This window comes from Narcine bancroftii, chromosome 1, assembly GCF_036971445.1.
Source record: "Narcine bancroftii isolate sNarBan1 chromosome 1, sNarBan1.hap1, whole genome shotgun sequence".
NCBI classification, from domain to species: Eukaryota; Metazoa; Chordata; class Chondrichthyes; order Torpediniformes; family Narcinidae; genus Narcine; species Narcine bancroftii.
This window is the reverse complement of record NC_091469.1, coordinates 130,487,792-130,507,644: the sequence shown is the minus strand read 5'-3', so window position 1 is coordinate 130,507,644 and position 19,853 is coordinate 130,487,792. Positions and strand designations below refer to the sequence as shown.

Sequence of the window (19,853 nt, the reverse complement as noted above, 5' to 3'; positions counted from 1 at the left end):
ACACCTTAACTCAGTACCTGCATCAGCCAATCCTGCCCTTCCTCCAGCCGTTCTTTCTCAGTCTGATCTATTTTAAATCATTAAAAAGACATTCAGGTCTTTGTACAGAATTGCATTCTTTGACCAAAAACTATTATTATTTGTGAAAACTTTGATTGTCCATGAAACAATAGGAACTGCCAAATTACACATTTCATATGTCTTCATGGACACAATAAAATAACAAGGCAGCATGTAAAGGACAAAAAGACCTCATAATCTTCAGATTAATTACTTATCCTGGAGTTAGTTCCAAAGACGTATAAAATACAATGAACAGATAAATTATACATTGGTCATGACAATAGGAACCTCTGAGATTTGCATATCTTTTTCTAACCTTCAAGTTAATTTAAATTTAGAGATAGAGTTGTAACAGGCTCTACTGGTCCATGAGCTCATGACACCCAAATGCACCCATGTGACCAATTAGCCTGCTTACCCTGCATGTCTTTGGAACGTGGGAGGAAACCAGAGCATACAGCGGAAAAGGGGAGAACATACAAGCTCCTTACAGACTGGTAAATTCAAACCCAGTTTGTTGGCACTCTAAGAGGATTGGACCAATCGCGACACTAACTGTGCTGTCCAATAAGATCAGCCAGGCATATTAAAACCCTGTTTTATTATCCTTGGCTGATCTCTTTACTTAGTATGTAGAGTTAATCTGGGACAATAACTATACCCAGTAATAAAACACAAACTTTGGTAAAGAAGCATTGCTTAGGACCACCAAATTCTCAATGCTTCATAGTTCTCCATAATTAGCAGATGAGTCTAGGCGAGTATTTTAGTATCAAGGGAATGGTTAAGGTGTGAAACAGTGGAGGCAGAACCCTATAACTCAGAAAGGGAAAAGATCTGAAAAAATACCAATAAGCTGTGGAGTGGGGAGTGGAGATGTAGGAAAGAGACCAATGGAGTAACTCCTGCAGAGAAGCAACACAGACACAATGAACCAAGCCAAATCCTTTGGGTGCTTTGACAATAAATCATGTCAAAGAACAAACAACTTGGAGCTATCATGTATTACAGATTTCTTAACTGAAAATGGGAAGAGGTTTGTTAGACACAAACAGACGAAGATTTTTTATATATAAAGGAAAATGCTGAATTTATGAATTCATGGATATTGTGAATTTAAGAAACAAAATATTGTCACTTGTAAAACACGAAAATCTGCAGACACCATGTTGAAGTAAAAACACGCAAAACTGGAGAAAGTCAGCAGGTCAAGCAGGGTCCTTTATATAGCAAAGGTAAAAATACATAACCTACGTTACGGGCTTGAACCCTTCATCAAGGCGTGGGAAAATGTCGGTAGGTGTCTGAACAAAAGAGTAGGAGGGGAAGGAGTGATCACAAGGCAGGAGGTGATAGGAGGAGAAGGGAGGGAGGGGACAGCAGTGAGACTGTGAAGAAATTGGGAGATCGCTTCCCTGAGCATCTTTGCTCCATCCGCTATAGTAACAGAGACCTCCCAGTAGCCAACCATTTCATTTCTGTGTCAAACTCCCACACTCACATGTCTGTCCATGCCCTTATGTACTCTCCCACCAAGACCACCTGCAAATTGGAGGAACTAAACTTGATTTTCTGTCTGGGCACTCTCCAGCCTGATGGCATTAACCGCCTTTTCCGGTTTCTACTAACCTGCTCTTCTCTCCCTCCCCCCTTCCATTCCCCTTTCCCGTTCTCCTCCCTTCCTTCCTCCTCCCTTCACCTATCCATCCTTGATCTCTGCTGTCCCCTCCCTCTCTTCTCCACCTATCACCTTCTGCCTTGCGACCACCCCTTCCCCCTATTCTATTGTTCAGACGCCTACCGATATTTTCCCATACCTTGATGAAGGGCTTAAGCCTGAAACCTCGGTTATGTTGGTTTGCTACATAAAGGACATTGCTTGACCTGCTGAGTTTCTGCAAATATTGTCACTTACCTATTAGTTGGAAAGTTTTTGCTCATGCTTGCCTGCTGCCTCTGTGGTCCATACAAATCTGTGTTAATATTTGCTATGTTTTAACCTGTTGTTCTCTAATCTTTTATCGGATAGACATCAAGTGAAAACTTAAAGTGAAATGTAAATTTGCACTCTGCATTGTCAGCTGTGATCACTACTCATCTAACTTTCTCCCCAGCCTTTTGTCATGACCTGATGGAGGGCCCAGGCCCAAAACATTGGTTACCCTTTACTTCCAGTAGATGCAGCGTGATGTTTTGAGTTCTCCAGCACCTTTGTGTGTTGCACGCCAGCCCAGCATCAGCAACTTTCTTGTTTAATTGCTGCCACTGGAGGTTACTTCTCTTCTTCACTTCATCCATGTGGCATTCTTAACATATAAGCTTCTTGAACCGTTATAGCCATGGTATTTCACAATGGAGGGCAATATACCCATCCTGATTAAAATCACTGACCTGAAATTATAGTCTGATTTGTTGAGTATCCCCAATGTTTATGAGAGAAATACAAGATCTGCTGATAATTAAACCTTGAGTGCTGAAGGGACACTGCAGATCAGGCAGCATCCATACAGAGAAATGGTCAATCACCATAGAGGGTCAGGACCCTTTTGCAAGAAAGTCTCAATGCAAGACTGTTCCCTCCAAATGGTGATACTCCCTGACCCACAGTACCCCTTCAGCTTCTCTTTGTTCACCTTCAGTGTATCTGCTTTTATTGCCAAGATCACAATTTATCTCCCCAACTTGGTGACTCCACTAACCTTACGATAATTTACCATTAAACATTACTATTATTTCTATCTGAATCCAGCCCAGAGCATATTAAAATGTGAATGGTAACTCACCATCGGAGTCTCATTGATGCAACTATCCAAATCTTTATTCTTCCAATGAATTTCCTTTTCTAAGCTTGGTTTTCCACCTGAGAGTGCTGAAGTGCTTTTCACATCAGATTGACGTGAATGCTTTTTGACATCGAATAAAGGGAAATTCTGTTCATTTGCTATTGGCGACACATCCCCGGTCCCACTGACATGACTCTGTATTTCCCTAAAGGATTGCAAAGTATGTAGTGAGAGGAAAACAACATTGTTTTTTTTAATCATTCAAATAATTGCTCAAAAATCTGCGACTGTTCTTATAATAAGCGCTGGAGGGGGAATTAACAAGCTGGTCCTTAGGGAGAAAAATGATCAAATTTACTCTTTCTGTGCAGTTATTGAGAGTCCAGTATTCACTGGTGTTCCAGCAGAGGGGAATTAAGCTGCCCTGCCCATCACTGAAGGATCTGCCTTGGAACTGTGTACTGTTATGGGCACAGAGGACCCCAAAACCCAGCAGCAATAGAAATTCACCAAGACAAATGGTTACTTAAACAAAAGTTGTTTTTAATTATCTTTAAACATGACTTTAAACTTTAACTTATCACTGTTAACCTTCTTCTAATTCTAAGCTCATGTGTATGTATGTGTGTGTAAGTTCAGAAAAGTTCTTTAATTCACAGTTCAATCTCACTTCTCATTCCTCCAAGTTCACTGATATCAGGCAATTCTTATACTGTGCACAAAATGTAATATTTATGAATTTCACCAGACTTTGGTGCTTGAAAGGTAAAGGAGGTTTCTTCTTGGTTTTCAGAGAGAGAGAGAGATTTGTTGCTCGTTGGAAACCCACAACTGATTCCTTCTGATCAGCCACTTCTGTGACTTGCTGAAGAAATTTCCACATCAGGGTTTTCCAGATAATAACCATTTTCTTTTAGGTCATCACAGAGTTCCTTTTTGTTTCCCCTATTTCAAGTGAAACATTATCCAACCAGCCATCTCCTCTTGTATGGACCACAAGTGCTTTGACCAGTCTGAACTAGAACTCACAACCCATCTTCAAAATGGGGTTTTTCCACAAGCTTGCCAGCTTGTCCTGTTCCAGTCCCAGCTGCTGCTGCTGAACTGTAGAACTCTCTCTCCCACACACACACACACACTCTCTCTCTCAGAGAAAACCACATGACCTTCTTAGAACAGCCACTGCACTCAGACAGACTGCGGCTCTGGACCTAATCTTCTGAGTTCGTTCATCTGTTGCTTTCCAAAACAATAATCCATTACTCCACAGCATGTCCAATGAACACCTACTTGTGAAGTCCTTATAGGCATTCTTCAATGCTTTTGCAAAGGCACCCGGAGCCTGGACTGTCTGGCTTGAGTGGAGCTCTGGCATTTTAAATGAGGTTTGTTTTGAAGTTTTTGTATGTGACATACACTAAAAAACCTGCCACAATTAATCTCTTTTAAAACATATCATATACAATATAAAATATAACATAATCCATCACAGTACTATCATTTCAATGGGATATTTATGGCAACAAGAGTGATATTAGTTAATTTTTACACTTTTGATCAGTTAAGTTTAAGTACAAGTCTAGAGGAAAGGGAGACACCAGTAATCTCAGCCTTTTTGATGATCCTCTGTACTGATTTGCAGTCTGATGCATTGCAGCACCCTGGCCACACAAAGATGCAGCCAGACAAGACATTCTCAATTCTGCTCCTGTAAAGTGTTTCCAGACAGAGGCCAGTAACCTTGCCCTACTCAACTGTCTTAGGAAATATAGGGGCTGCTGTCTCTTCCTGACTAATGAGGAAGTGCCGTGGGTTCAGGATAGATCATCCTTTTTGTGTACACCAAGGAACTTTGTGCTCTCCACTCTCTCCACAACAGAGCCATTGATGTGTAATGGAGAATCACTGATTTTTGTCCACTTAAAGTCCTGAATCATCATTGTAGATCAGTCACTGTGTTCATATCCTGTATACCCGGGTTACTGGGGTTCTGGGGGAATTCTTTATGCTGGCACACTCTAGTGGCCATGTTCTTTACTTTGCATCCTTGATGTATATAGTTAATAAACTAGGTTTGAAGATGAGCCACTTGTTTTAATTTATCTAAACTCACTCACAACATGGTGTCAGAAGTGGGATGTCCCTGACTTTTCAAGGTTAATGTTTTTCATCCAGGGTTTCTTATTTGAGTGAGGACAACTAAGCCAGCCACGACAGCACAGCTAAACGGTGAATATAGTGGATGGATTCCGGAGGCCGATCCACTTGTCTTTATGGTAATATTGCCGCAAACTGACCTTTGAGAAAGAATATGATATTTTCAGTGTGATGGCACACTCGGACAAGCCAGCCTGTACTTGAGCATATATTCTCTTCAATCTAGTGGGACCGGAGGCCTTTGAACATGAACGGTCTTTCATGTATGCAGGAGAAGCGAGAGGTCTCGATGAGGGAGGACCATTCCTCATTCCTGTGGAATCCAAAGAGGATCCTGAGGGCCTCAAGAAAAAATTTAGAGAGATGTGTAATCCTCAAACCAACGTTATTAAGGAAAGACACAAACTCAATACACAAAATCAGAAATCTGGTGAGACAATTGACTCATGTTCATGATTTAAGAACCAGCTCAGCTTATACTGGTCATGTTTTCACAAGTGAAGGCCTTAAAGCCAATCCCTCCAAAACAAGATCAATCAGTGAAAGGTCAGTACCAGAAGATGTCCCAGCTCAAAGATTCCTGGGGACGGTCAACTATCTTGGAAAATTTATTCCCATTTCCAGTCAGCTGACTGCTCCACTGCGACCACTACTGCACAAGGACAATGAATGGACTTGGCATGAGCAGCAACAAAATGCCTTTGAAGCATTAAAGAAGCACATGTCCTGCCCACTGGTTCTTTCTTACTACAACATCAGTAAGTCAGTGACCCTTACCAGTGATGCTTCACAGTGTGGATTAGGTGCAGCCTGTTTGCAGGAAGGAAATCATATGCTTTGCGAACAGAAACTGACACAGAAACCAGATATGCTCAGATCGAAAAAGAGCTGTTGGCAGTGGTTTTAGCATGTTCAAAGTTCAATGATTATATTTGTGGCGTCGGGGACCATAGAAATGGTCACTATACTGAAGAAACCCATATATGCAGTATTAGCAAGACTACAAAGGATGATGTTATGACTTCAAAAGTGCAGCATCACCTTCATGTATAAAAGCGGGAAACATAGGTGCCTGGATGTCTCAAGCTCCCAGGAATTCCACAGTTCAGCAAGCTGACAAGGAAGACAACTTTTTTTCTTTTTAAAATATTTTTATTTAACATAATAATCCATATACAAGTTAATACTACAGCAAAGCAATATGATCGCATTGTTATAATTATTGGTTGTCCTTCAGTTCGAAGAAGACATATTGTTGTGCAGTTCATCTGTGGACATGAAGATAACTCTGCAGTCCGAGCCTGGAACCGCAAAGTCTAGTACAATGGGGGACTCAGGAAGTTTATTGTTGTAATAACTGTGGCTGCTGCTCTGTGATGCCATTCATGGCCTTCCACCAGATTTTGACAGCGTCTGTCTTCGAAACTGGTGTAGGCTTCATCACACAGGGCTCACCAATGGAACTGTCAGCAGCCACAGCTTCTAGTTCTCTTGGCAGGATGCCATGATAGCATAGGGTTTCCTTCATAGCATCTAAATAGCATTTGCGTGGATGACCTTGAGGTCTCCTTCCAGTCTTCAGTTCACTATAGAGCAGCTGGCGAGGCATATGGTGGTCGTCCATTCTGATGACGTGTCTCACCCACCACATCTGGGCTCTGATGATCATGGACTCGATGCTGGTGGACTTTGCATGACCCAAGACCTCCAGGTTGGGAGACACGGTCTTGCCAACAGATGACAAGGATGGAATGGATGATGCGCATGTGACGTTTCTCCATTTGTTTGATGTGACGTCCGTACAGAGTCCACGTCTCACATCTATATAGGAGAGAAGGGATGACCACAGCTCTGTAGACTTACAGTTTTTTGGAGGTGCGCATGTAGTGTTAACCATATAACCATTTATGGAGTGGAAACAGGCCATGTCGACCTTTCGAGTCCGCACCGGTTCACTAGAAAAACTCCACTAGCTCAACCTGCAGTTCTTCGGGGTCCGCATTCTGCCTGGTCTGTATATGATGTTCGCCTCACTTCAACATAGCAAATGCCCTCTGGCCTAGATAACCAGAGAGGTGTCTACTGGCAGTTCACTTTGCCTGACCCACCAGGTCCCTCCAGCTCCTGTTTGCTTTGAAGGGACAGACGTTTTATCAGTGACAGGGATCTCCCCTTTCCTCTGTCTCCTTTCCTCCAGTTCCCTGTCCATTCACAGAGCCATCCCTCCTCCCCCACTTGCTGCTGTGTTTTCCCTCTCTATTACCTCCTGCCTGTGGGACTTAATTGAGCACTTTGGTGCGCAGCCTCCCCAGACCCTGGCTGGCCTTGTTGATCCTGGAGTGAATTTCCTTGCTCAAAGACCCATCACTTGAGATGATGCTCCCCAAGTATTTGAAGCTGTTTATATTTGTCAGCTTGGTGTCAACAGTGATTTTTGGTTCTATGATGTTGGTGTTTGGCACAAACTGATTGATGGTCAGGCCAAAGAGAGTTGCAGTGTCTGAGAATTTGTTCAGCATTAACTGTAGATCATTATCTTTGTGCACCAAGAGTGCACAGTTATCAGCAAAAAGTGTTTCTTGAATGACTGTGTAGAGGCACTTTGTTCATACGTACAAGCGACAAAGGTCAAAGATAGAGCAGTCCAGTTGGTACCTGATCCAGACCTTGGACAGCGCGTGACAGCATGCAAGTGAAGAAGAGATTGAACAAGACTGGGACTAGTACATAACCCTGCTTCACCCATTAGGAATGACAAATGCACCTGATGTGTTACCACTGTAGAGGATCTGTCTTGTCATTCCATGATGGAGCAGCTGAATCATCTTTACGAATTTCCTTGGGCATGCGTAATGTCTCAGGATGATTCAGGGAGCCTCCCTGTTTACAGTATCAAATGCCTTTGTTAGGTCAATGAAGACAGAGTAAAGGGGTTTGTTCTGCTCAATGCACTTCTCCTGAACTTGTCTCACAGCAAATATCATGTCCCCTTGACTCTGTTCTGGCTGAAAGTTGCACTGTGCCTCCAGGAGATTCCTTTCCGAGACAGTGACAAGTCTGTTCAGGAGGATGTGGATTAAAATCTTACCTGTGATGGACAGCATTGAGATACCCCTGTAGTTTCTGCAGATTGATTTGCTTCCCTTATTTTTGCAGAGAGGCATGATGAGGGAATCGCAGAAGTTGTAAGGCTTCTCCTCTGTAATCCAGATGTCTTACAGGATATCTTTGAACTCCTGTAATGCGTTTGGCCTTAGAGCTTTGTACTTCTCGGCAGGAAGACCATCCTGCCCTGTTGCTTTATTTGAATTAATCTGCTAGTTGGCTTTATTGATCTCATCAGTAGAGGGCGACAGGTCTAGATCATCCAGGACTAGGTGCCGAGGGATGTGCTGTATGACATCAGGATCAACTGTGGACTGCCTATTGAGTAGGTTGGAAAAGTATTCAGCCCAATGGTTTTTCAGTCCTTCCTGGCCTTTCATCAAGCTTGACCCATCAAGGGGGAGCATCCTGGTTTAGAAGGACCATAAACTGATTTTATGGTGCTGAGAAACTCTCTGGTGGCTGCACGCCCGTATAACGATCCATCTGCTCAGCTTTTCTCTCACACCACTTGTCCCTTATTTCTCACAGTTCTGCCTGTACTTTGGACAGCAGATGTTTAAGCGTCTTTCTTAGAGACAGATGACGGGTCATTTTTCCAGTCTGCATAGGCCTTGTTCTTGGCCCTAAGGGCTACTGAAATGGTCTCGTGGTTTTCATCAAACCAATCTTGATGCTCTCGAGCTTTCATCCCAAGTACAGTTGTTGCAGTCTGCGTGTGTGATAATACAGATTCTATCACCAATGTGTCTATGTACAGATTGTAGTGTAGGATGATTGCGATTGGCTGAGAGTGTAGCCACACCTACTGGGAGGTCTTAAAGGGTTGCTCCGAGCCAGACCAGATCATTCTGGATTGGTGTCGACCAATGTGATACACTCCAGTCTTCTAGTTAATAAAAGCCTTGGTTTGGATCAACAAGCCTTTGATTCTTTTGACGTGCTCCACAGCGTGACAACATCTTTGAACTGCTTTCATTTCTCAGAACACGTTCCCACAAGCACTGAATTTCTGGAAAGTGTTACATCTTGACCTGGATCTGCTGATGTTGAATGACTCTCTTTGATTGTTTATGATGCAAAGGGCCTATGAGTAGGTTGAGGACCGACTAAACCAGCCTGTGATCTGTCCAACCCTCAGCACCTCGCATGGCCTGGGTGATGGCAACGTCTTGAAGGTCACGCTGGTGTACTATGATGTAGTCAAGTAGGTGCCAGTGATTGGACCTAAGATGCATCCAAATTGTTTTTGTACTTGTTTGCAAGTCTGAACATCGTGTTAATGATGCACAGATTGTGTTCAGCACATTTACTCAGAAGCAGCAGGCCATTACTGTTTGATTTTCCCACTTCTTGTCTCCCAAGGACTCCATCCCAGTTGTCACTCTCTATCTCCACCCTAGTGTTGAAGTTGCCTAAGATGACGAGTTTGTCACTGGCAGGGGTTGTCCGAATAGCCTGGTCTAGGTCCTCATAGAAACTTTCTTTGTCTTCCACTGGACTCACGAGAGTTGGTGCATCGACACTGACAATGGTGACGTGCCAGGACTTAATGAGAGGGAAGTGGAACTTCATAATATGTTCATTGATTCCAGTGGGTAGGGGAGGGATGTTCTTCAACAGCACAATTTTGATTTCAAAATCTACTCCATTGTCAGTCTGTGGTTTTCCTTTCCAAAAGAACAGTGTATCCACTCACTGCTTCCTGTAATGAACCCTCATCTGCAAGCCTGGTCTCACTAAGGGCAGTGATGTCAACGCAATAACAGTGATAACGGCGAAGTTCAGCCACTATGAATGCTATTTGTCCCTCAGGCCTTGCCATCTTGTCTCTTTGTCCAGGTGTAATGAAGCTTTCCATTCTCCCGCTATCAAATAAGCAACTCGTCACGTGGCCATTTACCTGAATATCCATCATTGACCTGACGAGTTGATGTGGGCTGTCCTGGTCGAGTATGAGGGTTAGGTTGAGGAAAGCGGCGGTGTCCAAGATAGCAGCTCCCAGGGCCCACACTCAGCGCTGCTGGATCCCAAAGATGGCGCCCAAGATACCAGATTGCACATGACACTGCTGGTCCCTGGTGTTGACGGTGTCCAGGACAGCAACCCTCACAATCCACTTGCGGTGTTGCCAGGAAGAAGTTTTGACTTGCACACATTGGTATAGTGGCCCTTCTTCCCAGAGCCAGAGCAAGTTGAATCCTTCACTGGGCAGTGTTTCCTCTGATGTTTGCCTAGACAGCAGAAGTCACACTTTGGGTGCTCACATAGCACCACGGTTGTGGTCAGGTCGCCACTGCAGCCGAATGAAAGCAGCGGGAGGTGATCACGGAGCACTGCTGCCATGGTTGAGTCATTAGCAGGGTGAAGGTGTAGCGGCACATCCCAAGATGACAGTGCCCAGGGTAACCACGAAGTGGCTGCGTTGTCAGTCGAGTAGGCCTCCATGTTCTGGAGTGCCAACTCCAGCATACCTGTCAGCTCAACTGTTCTCTGCAGACTGAACTCCTCTTGCTCCAAGAGTCTCTGCTGGATCTGATCCCCGTGATGTCAGTGTCCTGGATCAGGTCCTCTGTGTACTCTGCGGTGGACACGGCCTTGCATTCGCAGGCCCTGCTGAGGGCTCGCAGGACCCGAAGATATTCGGTGTTGGACTCACCAGGTCATTGTTTGCAGGACACTAGAAGGAGTCTGATGTAGGCAACATTGATTTTATGCAGATATTGTCCTTTGAGTATGTCCATGGCTTCCTGGTCATGGAATACACCAGGGTACTGACCCGAGAGTGCAGCACTTGGAACTTTTCAGTCTCTGATCGCACAATGGTAGAGGAAGCTCGCAGGAATTCTTCAAAACAACGCAGCCAGAGCTCAAAGTTGGTGGATGCCTCAGGTGATTGAGGGTCGACCTCCAGCTTTTCTGGCTTCAGGATCTGCTCCATTGTAAAACTTTAAGTGAATAAAATTACTCAAAAGACTGTTGTTGAGAAGCCAATAGGCTTTTATTCACAAAAACACAAAGGCACAACCATAATGTTTGACTGTCTTGCTCTGAGAAGGGGGGTTGTGGAGCAGTCAACTTTATACAGGAGCCTGTGGGGAGGGACCACAGGTACAGTTGAACAATAGGTGTGCCTGTCCAAACAATTTTATGCAACACTGGGGTTCCGGCGGATTCCACTCCAGTGGCCATGTTCTATTATTTTGCATCCTTGATGTATATAGTTAATAAACTAAGTTTGAAGTTAATCCACTTGCTTTCATTTATCTAAACTCGCAACAATCATCTGCTTTGTTTCTATTCAATTTTAACATTTTTATTGTCCACTCACACCAAAAATTGCAATTTCTAACCTGATATTTTTTAGTTTCAAAAGCTTAAAAGGGCATCTAGTTTGGAAACTTCTTTGTATCTGAGCACAGCAAATGACCCCACTTTTCTGGCAGTAAAGTTCCTTCAAAATGTGTGCATACATATTTCAGATTTGTGATGAATATACTTAACATGACTCACATCTATCCATCTCTTGGTGTTTATAAGGTGGCCTCCTCTCTCCAAAGGCAGATTGATTGATCAATTTGCAGAGCATCTGCATTGGCAGCAGCCTGCAAGGGTGATCCCGGGATTCTGTTTGCAAGCTATTTTCATTCTCGCTCCTAAACTGACCCATCTGTCTGCTGTCTTCTCCTGGTGTCATTTTGGCTCAACATAAACTCAAGAGTGGTACAATTAGCATAGCAGTTAGGACAATGATATTACAGCACCAATGACCTGGATTCAAATTTGGCAATGCCTGTAAGGTTCTCTCTTTGACTGTGTGAGTTTTCTCTGGATGTTCCGGTTTCCTCCCACTCTGGTTACAATTGGTTGGCATGGTAAAAAGGCCTTCTACCGTGCTGTATCATTAAAATTAAAATTAAAATCTTCTCTTGCATTGGGCATTCTGCAACCATCTGGAATGAATAGTGAAGTTTTCCAACTTTTGATAAATTGTTCCCTCATTGTTTTCATGCCTGCCCATTTATCATGTTCTTTCTATGAAATAGCTTCTTAACTGTCAGTACTCATGCTCTTTATCACCACATCTGCTTCAGCCAATCTCACCCTTTGTCTTGCACCTCCTTCTCCTCTCAGTTCTATTTTCAATCTTGTAAGACCACCACTCCTTCCAGTTTTGAGGATGGGTCCCTGACCCAAAACGTGAACAGGTCTCTCTTTTCACAGATGCTGCTTGGCTTCCAACATTTTCTGTTTTTGTTTCTGAGAGTCATTTAGAAGATGGAACATTACAACGCAAGGACTGTTCTGAAAATTTATGGTGTCTACTCACCAGTCTGTGATTGACATGTGTAGTGAGAGCGGATTGTAATACTGGATATTATCTCCCTGCTCTCCCTCCAGTTCCTCAAACCCTTTTCTGACCTCATCAATATTGCTTTGATCTGTAGAAATAATGTCAGAAAAATTTTATTTATTATTGCACACATGTCTTTGGAATTTAGGTCACATGACATAAGAGCAGAAATAGGCTATTTAGCCCATCGAGTCTGCCCCACCATTTAATTATGAGCTGATTGATTTTCCCACTCAGCCCCACTGTCTGGCCTTCTCCCCATAACCTTTGATGCCCTGGCTAATCAAGAATTTATCAATCTTTACCTTAAATACACCCAATGTCATGATCTCCGCAACCTCCTGTGGCAACAAATTCTACAAATTTACCACCCTCTGGCTAAAGATATTCTTCCACATCTCTTGTTACTAAGCGGATCCCCTTCAATCCTAAAGTTGTGCCCTCTTGTCCTCAACTCTTCCACCATGGGAACCAATCTACTTTGATTTATAGACAAGTATCCCTCACATACAAATTGAATGGAACTTTCAAAGGGCAAATTATGCAAACTCTGTACAGGTTGATGGATTTGTGAGCAATAACTTTTTATTGGTTGTGCACTTGATGTTGTGTAGGGAGGTGGAACAGTAATGAATGAATAATCCATATTAGTGAAGTAGAAGTGCTCTTCTGGGTATGCCTATCAAGCCATGTTTTGGAGTTGCTGCAGAGGCAACTTTACTCCTAAAAGCTGACTAAAGGTAACCACAATTGCAACTTGCAGCTTTTGAGCTCAGAAGAGTTTCTGGCATTTCTGACGTATAAAATAATCCATTATATTTTGAAATATTTATCAGAAGAAATCATAATGCACAACCAATAAATTAGGTTCACAATCTGAATCAGAATTCATTGTCACGAACAGCAAATTTTGTGACAAGTTCATGACAATAAATTTCTTTGTGAGATATTAGTATTTTTCTTAAACTTGAATGTGTTTGCCAACTTTTAATTGTGTTGTGTAAGCTGTTTAAACAGTAAGCTGAATATTGCTTTCTGCACCCTCTTTCAGTCACTCTGGCTATGGATGATCGTTTATAAAATTAACGGCCACCGACAATGTGGCATCACTGCTGCCGGGGGTCATTGAAGTGGCAGCAGAAAGCAACTGGCAAAAGAAACAGAGAAGTCCACACAAGGGAGAGCATGCTACATTTTTGTGGATGATCTTGGAGCTCAGAACCAAGCAGTGAGTGTTAAATCTGACCTAATGTGCGAGGACATGGGTATCCAGCAGAGGGAGATGATCATCAAACAAGAGGCTGCTGTATGAAATAACTTCTTTGCAATTTGATTGAAATCAATTGCCCTCAAGATGGAGGCTAAACACTCAGAGACGTGCACACGCTGGCAGTGGTTATTCGTCAATTTTCTATGAAGTCTCAGTTCTTTTTATGGGATATTTTCTTCCTAAAGATATCAGGAATTACAGGCCTTAGTCCATGATTTATTGGCCTGCATTGAAGCTATTTAGTATATTGAACATTCATTATGGAATCACTTGGGGTGAGGGGCCGTACACAGCCTTTAGAGCCTCGTAGAAACCCCTGAAGTCGCCAATGTCCGCGCTGAGCTGGGTTCGTTTGGCGAGGCTAGTCCACCACTCATTTTGGATCTCCTGGAGTTTGCGCTGAAGATGGCTGCATGTGCGACGGAAGGCTTGTTTCTTCTCTGGACAGGACGGCTTTGTAAGGTGGGCCTGGTGGGCAGCTTGCTTCTTTGCCAGCAGCTCCTGGATTTCCTGGCTGTTTTCGTCAAACCAGTCCTTGTTTTTCCTGGAGGAGAAGCCCAGTACCTCTTCAGTGGATTGCAGTATGGTAGTCTTCAACTGATCCCAGAAGGTTTCAGGGGACGGGTCCGTGAGGCGGGTTGCATCGTCGAGCTTTGCTTTGAGGTTTGCCTGGAAGTTTCCTCTCGCTTCGTCTGACTGCAGGTTTCCAACATTGAACCTCTTTCTGGGGGCTTTATTGTTCCTGGGCTTTGGCTTGAAGTGAAGGTTGAGCTTGCAGCGAACCAGCCGGTGGTCAGTGTGGCATTCCGCGCTAGGCATGACCCTGGTGTGGAGCACATCTCGTTTGTCACTTACTCGCACCAGGATGTAGTCCAGGAGGTGCCAGTGTTTGGATCGGGGATGCATCCAGGTGGTCTTAAGGCTGTCCCTCTGCTGAAAAAGGGTGTTTGTAATGACAAGCCGCTGTTCTGCGCATAGCTCCAAAGTCCAAAGCCCGCTGCGCAGCTCAGACGGCAAAGTCCTCCTCAGCGACAAGATCTCCATCCTCAACCGATGGTCAGAACACTTCCAATCTCTTTTCAGTGCCAACCGCTCAGTCCAAGATTCCGCCCTGCTCCAGCTCCCTCAACAGCCCCTAAGGCTAGAGCTGGATGAGGTTCTCACCCTGGATGAGACATATAAGGCAATCGAACAACTGAAAAGTGGCAAAGCAGCAGGTATGGATGGAATCCCCCCAGAGGTCTGGAAGGCTGGCGGCAAAACCCTGCATGCCAAACTGCATGAGTTTTTCAAGTTTTGTTGGGACCAAGGAAAACTGCCTCAGGATCTTCGTGATGCCACCATCATCACCCTGTACAAAAACAAAGGCGAGAAATTAGACTGCTCAAACTACAGGGGAATCACGTTGCTCTCCATTTCAGGCAAAATCTTCGCTAGGATTCTACTAAATAGAATAATACCTAGTGTCGCCGAGAATATTCTCCCAGAATCACAGTGCGGCTTTCGCGCAAACAGAGGAACTACTGACATGGTCTTTGCCCTCAGACAGCTCCAAGAAAAGTGCAGAGAACAAAACAAAGGACTCTACATCACCTTTGTTGACCTCACCAAAGCCTTCGACACCGTGAGCAGGAAAGGGCTTTGGCAAATACTAGAGCGCATCGGATGTCCCCCAAAGTTCCTCAACATGATTATCCAACTGCATGAAAACCAACAAGGTCGGGTCAGATACAGCAATGAGCTCTCTGAACCCTTCTCCATTAACAATGGCGTGAAGCAAGGCTGTGTTCTCGCACCAACCCTCTTTTCAATCTTCTTCAGCATGATGCTGAACCAAGCCATGAAATACCCCAACAATGAAGACGCTGTTTACATCCGGTACCGCACGGATGGCAGTCTCTTCAATCTGAGGCGCCTGCAAGCTCACACCAAGACACAAGAGAAACTTGTCCGTTAACTACTCTTTGCAGACGATGCCGCTTTAGTTGCCCATTCAGAGCCAGCTCTTCAGCGCTTGACGTCCTGCTTTGCGGAAACTGCCAAAATGTTTGGCCTGGAAGTCAGCCTGAAGAAAACTGAGGTCCTCCATCAGCCAGCTCCCCACCATGACTACCAGCCCCCCCACATCTCCATCGGGCATACAAAACTCAAAACGGTCAACCAGTTTACCTATCTCGGCTGCACCATTTCATCAGATGCAAGGATCGACAATGAGATAGACAACAGACTCGTCAAGGCAAATAGCGCCTTTGGAAGACTACACAAAAGAGTCTGGAAAAACAACCAACTGAAAAACCTCACAAAGATAAGCGTATACAGAGCCGTTGTCATACCCACACTCCTGTTCGGCTCTGAATCATGGGTCCTCTACCGGCATCACCTACGGCTCCTAGAACGCTTCCACCAGCGTTGTCTCCACTCCATCCTCAACATCCATTGGAGCGCTTTCATCCCTAACGTCGAAGTACTCGAGATGGCAGAGGTCGACAGCATCGAGTCCACGCTGCTGAAGATCCAGATGCGCTGGGTGGGTCATGTCTCCAGAATGGAGGACCATCGCCTTCCCAAGATCATGTTATATGGCGAGCTCTCCACTGGCCACCGTGACAGAGGTGCACCAAAGAAGAGGTACAAGGACTGCCTAAAGAAATCTCTTGGTGCCTGCCACATTGACCACTGCCAGTGGGCTGATATCGCCTCAAACCGTGCATCTTGGCGCCTCACAGTTGGGCGGGCAGCAACCTCCTTTGAAGAAGACCGCAGAGCCCACCTCACTGACAAAAGGCAAAGGAGGAAAAACCCAACACCCAACCCCAACCAACCAATTTTCCCCTGCAGCCGCTACAACCGTGTCTGCCTGTCCCGCATCGGACTTGTCAGCCACAAACGAGCCTGCAGCTGACGTGGACTTTTACCCCCTCCATAAATCTTCGTCCGCGAAGCCAAGCCAAAGAAAAAATGGAATCACAGTATAACACATGTAAAATAGAAATTAATCTGCATGTCCTGTACCTTTAGGACTACTGCATAATGGCATCTGGTGAACTTGTATGGAACCATCACCAGCACAAAGACGGCTGCTTATAAAAGAGACATGTGAATAATTCGGCTGATTTGATTTCTTATCTTCATTTCCTTGTCGGTGAAGCTGAGCAGCATTGTTAACAGCACAACTTGAATAATATGAGCACCTTTTCTCACTCTCAGGAATTATATTATTTATTTCTTGCTCCCTGATCCCTGCGCACTTTTCTGAAAGCAGCCATTCTTCACCCAGTTTTTCACCATTGACCTCTAACAGTGAACTTGCTGTTAAATATTTCTCAAGCTCCTGGCTGAGCATCTGATTTTCCTCCGTGAGCAGCACCATTATTTTTGACAATGTTTCGCACTTCCGGGCCAGGGCACTGGTGCGACTTTCACTTGAGCCCTCCTCTTGACTTGCTGCATCATGCGAGAACCTCGCCTTCATGGTTGAATTGTCCATTTGGCCTTCATCAGCCACTCTCTGCAGAGGCTGGCAGGAGGCGGCCGTATTTTGCAGAGACCTCTCCAGATTATGGTTTTTATCCTTCAGTTCCTGAACAAGCTGGAAAAGCATCAGGTTCTTCGTCCCCACAACAGCATTCTTTGCTTTTATGCACTGAATTTCACAACTGGCCTTTTCTAGCTCTTTCTTCAAGAATGTAACCTCGCTCTTTATTTTGCTTCGACTATGGCTTAGCTTCTGATTCTCCATCTGCAATGCATTCACTTTAATGGCCCCTGATGCTTCTTTATTCTTCTCTATCTGCAAAACTGTTTCTTTTGCATCTATGACAACGAGCAGGTCTTCTCGTTCTTGCACTATCTTCTCCAATTGTCTATTTATCCTTTGATTTTCAATGATTAGTTGCTCTCGATCTGCTTGAAGTGTCTGGTTTTGCTTCTGGAGATCCTCATACTTGCTGAGCAATGTTTTGATCTGGTCAGTATAAAACTTCCTTTTGTCTTCCGTCTCACTAAGCTGGCCCTGAAGCACTCTTCTTTCTTCTTCTAACTGAGAAACGTTGCTTTCATGTTCAGTTCTCTCCTGGAGATCAAATTTAAAATAAAATGTTATTTTGTTCAATATTATTTGTTTCAGATGTCAATGCACTTAACAACTTATTTTTATAATGTTTGCATTGAAAATAAAGCAGTAAGTTCCAATAGCTTTAATCTTCTTCCTTTCCCCTCTACTGGTTACATTGCCTTCTGCTCTTAAATAGTACTCACTTCATTCCTCCACTTGGCAAATAAAACCTTTTGAAGCCTTGGGTTGTAATGTTAATCCATTCTTTGATCTACTCTTAGGTTTGTTTTGAAGAGCAGTGAAAATAATATACAGTGAAACCTCGTTAGAACGCGATTTGTTAATCCACGGAATCTCTTGTAGTGCGGGTGTCCATGGACCCCAAACATTGACTTTAGGATGCCAGGCTAATAGTGGCCAACAGCCACGAACTCATTTACAAGATGTGTATGTTAATATGTGGAGTTTAAAGGTCTTAAAGGTCTTATTATCGGATTTGAATCACAGCATTCTGTTTTCCTTCTTCCTGTTCCGCAACTCGGCTGTAATGTGGTATGAAATCATGGACCAAAGCTACCGCGTTCTAACAAAGTCTTACTGTATTTTAAACTATTGTGGCAGGGTGTAGGAACCAGAGCAGTCAGCCAGCAAGTGGGAGCAAGGTAGAGATTAGGTCAAATGTCTGAGAAACTCAAAACTGGGACCTTGAGTGTACAAAGGAAAGCTGGAGGGACTTAGTGGGTCAGGCATCCTCCATTGATAGAAATAGTTAGTCATCACTTCGGGTCAGGACCCTTTATTGAGACTATAGATAAAAAAGTTCGTATCCAACACGTTATCCTCCAACATTTCCACCATCTTCATTGCAATCTCACCACCAGGCACATCTTCTCCTCTTCAGCCCTATCTGGTTTCCTCTGAGACTCCCTAGTCCACTTTTCCCTCCCTACCCACCCTCCCACCCTTTTAGGCAGGTCCTGCTTTAATTGGTTCAACATCTCCTCCCTCGCCTCAATCTATGGTCACAAAATAAACCTTCCAGGGGAGGCAAAGCTTCTGCATGTACATTATCCAACCTAATCTACTGCATTCTGTGTGGCCTCCTTCACATTAGTGAGACCAAGTGGGGACTGCGTGACATTTCACCAAACACCTACACTCTGTTTATGGATCTAATTATGAGCTTCCTATAGCGAAGCATTTTAACTCCCTCAACTATTCCTTAAACAATATATCTATCCTTATCCATTGTCAGAATGAGACCAAATGTGAACGTGAGGAATAACACATCAGATTTCTCCTGGACAACCTTATTTTTCCAACTTTAGGCAAGCCCACCTCCATCTGATTTCATCGTTTCTATCTCTTCTTTACCTACTCCTGTACTTCTAACTCATCCCCCCTCCCAACCCCCTGAGGTCTATCTCTCTACTCCCTCTACTAGTCTCTCTATCTCTCACACTTTCTGTCCTAAACCCTATCACCTCTTGGCCCCTCCTCCAGGTTCTTTCCCCTAGCATCACCAACATTTTTAGTCTCGATAAAGGATTCAGACCAGGGTTGGCGCCAGAACAAGTCTTAGTTGGGGGCATTAGGGTACCTGCGGGGGAACTATGACAGAGTATATAGATATGATTGTGGGAGATAAATTGGGAAAGCTTTGTTAGAGAAGGTCACATAAAAACACTTTAAAACAGATCTTATTTAAAATACTGGAGCTCTGCTAATGCTGACATATCAGCCCCACAGCCTTTGCAAGAGCTTTGGAGAGTGCCCAAGAGACTTCATTAATGGATTGTTGTTTACAAAAAGACAACAGATGAAAGACCTTGTTTGAGTTGCCTTCTGTCTGGAGGAGAGCTTGCTGTTCTAAGAGGGTCATGAGAGTGAGAGAGAGAGAGAGAGAGAGAGAGAGACAGACAGACAGACAGACAAAGATCAGTTCTACAGTGATACAGCCAGCAACAGCAGCTGGAACTGGAACAGGACAAGCTGACAAGCTTGTGGAAAACCCCATTTGGAAGATGGGTTGTGAGTTCTTAGTTCATTCCAGTCAAAGCCCTTGTG

The 19,853-nt window shown here is 44.1% G+C and overlaps 1 protein-coding gene across 1 annotated transcript in view; it reads right to left on the bottom strand.

The window, feature by feature from the left end:
* The window catches only part of LOC138751366 (putative leucine-rich repeat-containing protein DDB_G0290503), a 73,670-nt gene that overhangs the window by 27,873 nt on the left and 25,944 nt on the right, over positions 1–19,853 (bottom strand). The window contains exons 6-8 of the mRNA XM_069913589.1: positions 16,745–17,804; positions 12,439–12,550; positions 2,847–3,051 (exon numbers count right to left, since the gene is read on the bottom strand). Of these exons, the coding sequence (XP_069769690.1) occupies positions 2,847–3,051; positions 12,439–12,550; positions 16,745–17,804 (1,377 nt within the window). The remainder of the gene's footprint in view (positions 1–2,846; positions 3,052–12,438; positions 12,551–16,744; positions 17,805–19,853) is intronic.